This window comes from Pundamilia nyererei, unplaced genomic scaffold (genome assembly GCF_000239375.1).
Source record: "Pundamilia nyererei isolate P.nyererei 1_Seehausen unplaced genomic scaffold, PunNye1.0 scaffold00244, whole genome shotgun sequence".
NCBI lineage: Eukaryota > Metazoa > Chordata > Actinopteri > Cichliformes > Cichlidae > Pundamilia > Pundamilia nyererei.
The window spans coordinates 213,352-221,028 of NW_005187645.1; the positions used below are offsets into that span (position 1 = coordinate 213,352).

The 7,677-nt window shown below is 39.1% G+C and overlaps 1 protein-coding gene across 1 annotated transcript in view; it reads left to right on the forward strand.

Moving 5' to 3' along the window:
- Window positions 1-2,361: 2,361 nt before the first annotated feature.
- The window catches only part of LOC102208029 (uncharacterized), a 41,802-nt gene continuing 36,486 nt past the window's right edge, over window positions 2,362-7,677 (forward strand). Inside the window, exon 1 of the mRNA XM_013914986.1 lies at window positions 2,362-2,822. Coding sequence (XP_013770440.1) covers window positions 2,362-2,822 — 461 coding nt within the window. The remainder of the gene's footprint in view (window positions 2,823-7,677) is intronic.

Genomic DNA, 7,677 nt, shown 5'->3' on the forward strand with positions numbered 1-7,677 from the left:
CTGTGGCTACAATGTAGCTTACCATCACCAGTGTGTGTGTGAATGGGTGGATGACTGTGTAAAGCGCTTTGGGGTCCTTAGGGGCTAGTAAAGCGCTATACAAATACAGGCCATTTACCATTTTTCCATTACCTTTCAGGTCCAGTCCAAAAAGGCTAGGCAGCGCCTGTACAATCTTTGACAACTGAGGAAGTTCGGGGTCTCTCCAGTGATCCACAGGATTTTCTATGCAGGTACTGTGGAGAGCATCCTCACACAGACGATCACATCCTGGTATGTGAATAGCTGTGTTAAGGACCAAAAAGTTCTTCAGAGAGTGATCAATGCGGCAATGCTCTCCCATCCCTACAAGACATTTACACCAGGAGATGTTGGTCCAGAGCAGTTCAGATATTAAAGGACCCATCCCATCCCAGCAACAAACTGTTCCAACTTCTGCAATCAGGCAAAAGATTCCATCTGCACCATCCGAGCAAAAACGGGGAGGCTCAAGAGGAGCTTCTACCCTCAGGCCATCCGAGTCCTAAACCAGAACTTAATGTATATAATTCACTACTTACTGTATATAATGTCCTCTTTATGCATAGTTGAAGAGCATTTCAGGAAACATTTCATTTCACTGCGTGTTGTACTCGTATAACTATGCATGTGACAAATAAAGAATCTTGAATCTTTTAAGAAACCAGATATTCTTAACTGGCTGATTGTAAAATGGAGTTAATATAAATTCAGCTTAAAGCATAAAAGGTTTAAAAAACAGAGTTGCGATGAATATGGTTCATAAAAAAAAATATAACATGTATGGCATAGATTTGAAGTAAGTTTCCAACATCAGTGTAGATCTTGCTGAAGAATGGCTGAGCTGTTAAAAGTCCAGAACAAATAAATGAGTGAATTAATAAATAATCGTTTAAAGAGATTACTACGCAAGTCACTAAGACTCGCAGTGTGCTGAGTAAGTAGTGAGGATGTAAAATGGGAAAATGCATAGCACTTCAAAAACCAGACTTGCAAGTTTATTTGCAAAAAAAAAACATGCAATGAACAAAGAATATAAAATCAATAGACACAGGGGAAAAAAGTCAAAGCCTGAGGATAAATTATAAGTACACTTGACACATCAATTTAAAACAAAGCCGAGCAGTGCTAGGATCAAAAGCAACATCAAAAATAAAACAGTGGCTCAATAATTAAGCATCAAATAAAACTGTGGAAAAGAAAATTCTGCAGTCGTTCTTAATTAATAATTTAAAATTTAGCAGTTGTGTGTGTGTGTTTGTTTTAAATGCAGTTTTAGTCCCTCCCCTCTTTAAACCAGCTTGTTTGACACAGGATGTGATCAGTGGGACGTCAATCTAAGATAAATTAGTGTTGGGTGGAGATCAAGTCTATTTCTTTTGGCATGCTTTATATTTAATAGTCTGAATCTTTGAAATTAAATATATTTTGTTTAAATTCTTTTTTTTTTTTCAACAGAAGTTACTGAAATCCAGGAAATAAAGGAAACATAGCTTGTACATCTCAGTCAGCAGTGGAGTACGTCAGGAGGGCCAGACTCAACCTGGTGAGAACATTAAAGGGGCTCACTGCTGTGATTGTGGAGAATCTGTACCAGAGAGGAGTTTTCTCAGAGGAAGAAGTCAGTAAAATAAAGACAGATGGTGGCGACTTTGACAAAAGGAGAAGAACTGTGGACTCTGTCATCAAAAAGGGGGAAGCAGCTTGCTATGAGTTTCTCAGGATTATTGACATAATAAAGAGATCCACAGAAAGCTCAGTCTGTTCTGGAAAATACAGAGACAGACTCTTCTTTGAAAGACGAATTTGACCTGAGCTACTGGATCAGCTGCTTTTCCTTCAAGGAGGACACCAACATGGATGTAACGTATTTACAAGGTATTTTTAAACAAACTGAAGTCAGTGGCATGTTTTAATGTGATCACACTCATTTAAAATGCAGTGTTGTTCAGTGACACATGAGTTAAATCACTAAATCACTTTTTAATTAATTTCTCCTTTCTTTCAGGCCCCAGCCCATGCCACAGATACCAGCAAAAGCTGAAATCAGAAACTCAAAAGATTTCAGAAAGATCATGGATCCAAAGTAAAGCAGTCCTGTTCAACAAGGAGACATTTTTGTCGTACACTTCACTTGTGTTAGACACACAAGGACAGGCTTCACCATCCAAAATAAAAAAGTCAAAGATCAAAAAAAGCAGGAAGGTTCGTACTAAAAAACTAAAGGCCTACATACCTGAGGACAAACAGGAAACTTCCCCCAGTGAACTGCTGAAAACGTATAAAAGAAAAATCCTTTTGGTAGGAAAACCTGGAACTGGGAAAACGGCTGTGGTCCATCAGATGTTGAAACTATGGTCAGAGAAAGACAACAAGGATCTAGATTACATGTTCTACTTTGATATGAGAGAAACACCCAACATCACAGAGGTCCATAAACTGGAGGATCTTCTCTTCAGTGTGTTCAATGAACCAGATGAAGGCAAAGACAAAGTCTTAGAGGACATAAAGAATAATGCTGACAATGTTACTATCATTTTTGATGGCGTTACAGATATCCCCTCTACTTCTGTGGTGTTTAAGCTCATACAGAAGACTCTTCTACCTGAAGCAAAGATCATCATCACCTGCAGACCAGAGGTGGAGTCAGCAGACTTCCTGTTAGGTTGGGACTGTCTCAGAGTGGAAGTGAAAGGCTTCAGTGAGCAGGGCATCAGAGAATACTTATCCAAGTATCTGAGTGAGGAACACTTCAACAAAGTTTTGTGTAACTTGGAATTATTCTCTCTGTGCCACGTCCCCATGTACGCTCTGATGGTGGTTGCCTGCTTTAGTTTTGAGGGCTCAGAGTTCTCTCCACATCCCTGCACAGTTACAGAAATATACCTCAATATCCTCCATTTCTGCATTCAGAGAAATGTTTGCAAGACATCTGAAAATGAAAGCACTAAATGGGATGCAGTACTGTCTTTATCTGAGGCTGCTTTTTGTGCAACAGAAGGAAAAAATGTGAACCTGAAATCACTGCCCAAATTAGAAAGCTGTACTTATTTAGCTTTTTTGAGCAGGAGTGTATCTCAAGTCAGCTCAACTGCAAAGAAACCCTTGTGTGCCTTTCTCCACTACACTGTTCAAGAGTTTTTTGCAGCACTGTGGGTCTTGAAGGATCCAGAACGGACCAGAAGTGTTGTCCAACAGTGTCTGACTGACAACATCAAACACATGAAACACTTAGTCCCCTTTTTGTGTGGACTGTTAAATGATAAAAACACTGATTTGCTAGAAAGTCTGATTCCTTCTCAGCAGCTCAGAGAAACATCTGGCTGGTTCTTCAAACACTTGGTGACCACCTTTGTAGATCGTAGTGACACTGAGGACTGTGAAATAGACTTGCTGTTCTTATGTCAGTGTCTCTATGAGTCTCAGTCTGCTGAAGCCTGTGTTTATCTTCTGGATAAACTGGACTACTGTCTTGATCTGAGTGGGGAGACTCTCGATCCTCAGCAATGCTATGCTGTGTCCTATATAATCAGCCAGAGTAAGGAGAGGAAAATACAGCTGAACTTGGAAAAGACAAAAGTATCAAAACAAGGAATAAGACCATTACTAGGATGTCTGAGCAAACTCCAAAGGTAAGTAAGAACATATAGTTTACGTGTTTGTTTAATCTAAATATCTGTAGACTTTTTGACATTTTCTGACTTTTAATCAGTGTTGGTCAAGTTACTTGAAAAAAGTAATCAGTAACTAATAACTGATTTCTTCCCCACAAAAGTAATCCCGTTACTTTACTGATTACTTATTTTCAAAAGTAATTAATTACTTAGTTACTTAGTTACTTAGTTACTTTTTAAAAACACGATTTACAACCTGAAGAGGTGATAAAGCGATAGATCTTTCAGCCCAATTCTACTTTTTCTACATAATCCATCATACAAAATGTAATCAAATGGAAAAGTCTCTTTTTAAAACTTGTTTTATCAGTTTTAATCTTTTAACTTTATGCATCAAGCAAATATTTAATTATATGCAACATTCTCTGACTTGAATAAATTAGTTTAACATTTAAACCTATTTTCTGCACATTCCAGCACATAAAATAATTATTTTTTTTTGTTTACACTCACTCTTTCAAATAGATGCAAGTAAAACACAGCAGAAAATAAATAATGTCAAAGACTAGCGGTCCCTGGTGCAGGTGTGCCGCGGTCAGTGGAAGAATCCGCGAGTTTCTCTGTGAGTTTCCCATTACGTCGTTGCGCACTCAGTGCTTGCTTGGAAGTTTAGGGGTTTTTTTCGCTGTAAAAAGAAGTTTTCTTCCCACGCACAATGGATGCTAATGTTTTTGTCACTTTTTATGGAATCAAACTTAAAATAAGGTCAGTACTTCCAAGCTTTAAACGCTGTGCACGGTCATACTCTCTCCCGCACTCGATATATTATCCATTGTTGATCTGCACACAGCTGTTGTCACGAACGTCGCACTTGCTTACGTCACTGTCATGAGACATTCTCGCAAAAAATCAGGGTTTTAGTAACGCAGTAACGCAGCGTTCCTACGGGAAAGTAACGGTAATCTAATTACCGTTTTTGCAATAGTAATCCCTTACTTTACTCGTTACTTGAAAAAAAGTAATCGGATTACAGTAACGCGTTACTGCCCATCTCTGCTTTTAATACTAGAAAACATTCTCTGAGGTAGACAAGCTAAAATCAGTCCTTAATTTTATGAATATAAGCTAAAGGTCACATAAAATCTACTTAAATTAACTTGCTGTAAGTCTGAAGGTCTCCATGCTTCTTTTTTTGCCATTGTCATTCTAATGCCTTTAGTATTTTCTTCATTTTTGTCAGAACTTCCAAAGTACAAATACTTTGCATCACTCTCCATATAAAAGACATATGTGTATCTGAGATTTTCATTTAAAATGTAAAATGTAATAAATTCACACATTCATGATGCCTTTTTAAAAACTAAACCATTAGCAATCATCATAGTGCTACCACCTTGCTTCACACTTGAGCTGATGTTGACAAAACAAAGTGATGGTCAAACTCTTATCTGGTGACGCTGGATGCCCCAAAGCATAATGTCTCAGTGATGTTCTATTAGATTTAGGTCGAACAAGTCAGGGGCCAGTCAATAGTATCAATTTCTTCATCCTCCAGGATCTACCTGCATGCTTTTGCCACATGAAACTGGACATTGTCGTACAGAAGGAGGAGCCCAGGACCCAGTGCACCAATGCGGGGTCTGACATTGGGTTCAGGAGTTTCCTCCTGATACCTTGTGGTAGTCAGGGTGTAGTTGCCTAGCCTGTAGAGGGTTGTGCAGATCATTTCTGACCCACCACCAAACTGGTCATTCTGAACGAAGTTAAAAACAGCATAATGTTCTCCACAGCTTCTCCAGACCCCTTCATGTTTGTCATATGTGCTCAGGGTGATACTGCTCCCATCTTTGAAAATAACAGGGCACCAGTAGCAGATGGCAATTGGGTCCTTGGTGCCAGGCAGTGAGGCCCACTAGATGATTTCAGGCCCTGAGGTCTATTTCTGATTGTTTGTTTGGTCAGAGACATTCCCTCCAGGGCCCTGGTGGAGGTTATTTATCTAGGGCACTAGCAGTCTCCATCCTGTTTCTCCTTGCAAAAAGGAGCAGATTCCAGTCCTGCAGATGGGTTAAGGACCTTCTAGGGTCCTGTCCAGCTCTCCTAGGTAACTACCTAACTCTTGGAATCTTCTTTGTGAACTTGGGACTCGCCTGGGAGACACAGAAAACCTTCTGGGAATGGCACATATTGATGTGCAATCCTGGAGAGGCTAGACTATCTGTGCAACCTTTGCAGGTTCCAGGTATCTCCTCATGCTACCCGTAGTGACACTGACCCTATCCAAATGCAGAGTTAGTGAAAAGATTGACAGAAAAGATAAGGAGGAGAAAAAAGTAAGTGAGCTCCACTTGTAAAACTATTCCTCTTTTAAAAATTGTCTCGTTGTTCCCCAAATAATAAAAATTAAACTTAAACAGTTTTTTATAAGATGGTTGCCTAAGATGAGCATAAGAACTTGGGGGAAACTTTGAAGTGATATCAGGATAATAATATTAAGAATAATTTCTAACCTCTGTGAAAAAATAATCAACTATTGATACATTAAATATGTTAGTGTGCCTAAAAAAAAAGAAAAAAAAGACCAAGGATCATAACACAAGATTGCAGATTTTTAAGTCAGTGGTCAAACTAAGGGTAAGCAAAAATTACAAAGTACAAACTAAAGTTCTGTGCATTAGTCTGTACCCTAGGGGAGTCCAACTTCAGGCCTCAAGGGCCAGTATCCTGCAGGTTTTAGATATCACCCTGGGTCAACACACCTGAATCAAATGATTCATTCATTACCAGGCCTGGAGAACTTAAAGACATGTTGAGGAGGAAATTAGCCATTAAAGTCAGCTGTGTTGGATCAAGGACACATGTAAAACTTGCAGGACACCAGCCCTCGAGGCCTGGATTTGGACACCCCTGCCTGTACATGTTAACAGCACACTTGTGGTGAATCTGAGTTGTCTATGCAGGCTCTTGCAGTTGAGTCTTGGTGTTGAGATGTGGAAACTAGAATGAAAAAAGCAAATATTTTAATTCAGTTTAGGCGATAACAAGCATAACATAAACATACCTATTTTGTGGACTCTTATTTTCTTGGCTTTTTTTTTGTTTTAAAACAATTTCTTTTAAAACAGTTGTTAACAACCATCAAGAGACTTTATGGTTGTTAACTTCTCATTACTTGTCAATTAATATGAAGCTCTCCAATAAATTTCCAGTTTCCAGTTATCATGGCAGCTTTGGACCATTTGTCTTCTCAGCGAGGTGGAGGTGGATTACATCAGCTTACTTTGCTTTGCTGAGAACCAGCTGCACCTTTCAGTAAACAGTCAGCCACAACTCTATGACCGTGCTGGAAAAGTCCTGCAGAAAAGTGCAGAGAAGGTTAAAGTCTGCCTCCACTGGGATCACAGAAGTTCCGTTGACCAATCTGTCAGCGAGTTTCTCTTACAGTTTTTACCCAACATCCACTCACTCAGGTATACTGCTTATATGCATATTAATTTACTTATGCCCACATCTATATTTCATCTGTCTTTAACTTCGAATGTGTCATTCAGAAATTATTACATTGAATTAAAACTCTGACTTTAAAGATTTTTCTGATCTCTTGATGAATCTCATCAATAGAGCAGCAGAGGGAACAAAACATTGAGCATGATGATGATGATGATGATGGTAGCAGCTTTATAGTGAGCAGCAGATGAAGATTTCAGACAGCAGAGAGTCTTCATCACTTTGTGTGTCCACCTGCAGATGTAGCAGATGTGTTAGAGCAGGATGAGTGTTTGTGTTGTAAGAGTGTAAAACAGTGTTCAGCTGCTCTGATGGAAGATGTGTTCATCACTGAATTTTTCCCTGTTATTGTTCCAGTGTTGATACAAAGACATCAGATGAAGACAGAATCAGGTTCTTTGTGAACCTGTTCTGTGCAGCAGCAGAGAGAGAACAGCAGACAGGCGAGAAGATACTGGAGCTGTTATCATCAGTGTGCACATATCAAACATTCCCTTTTGATGATGCATACATGAATGACGATATGAAGAAATATCAA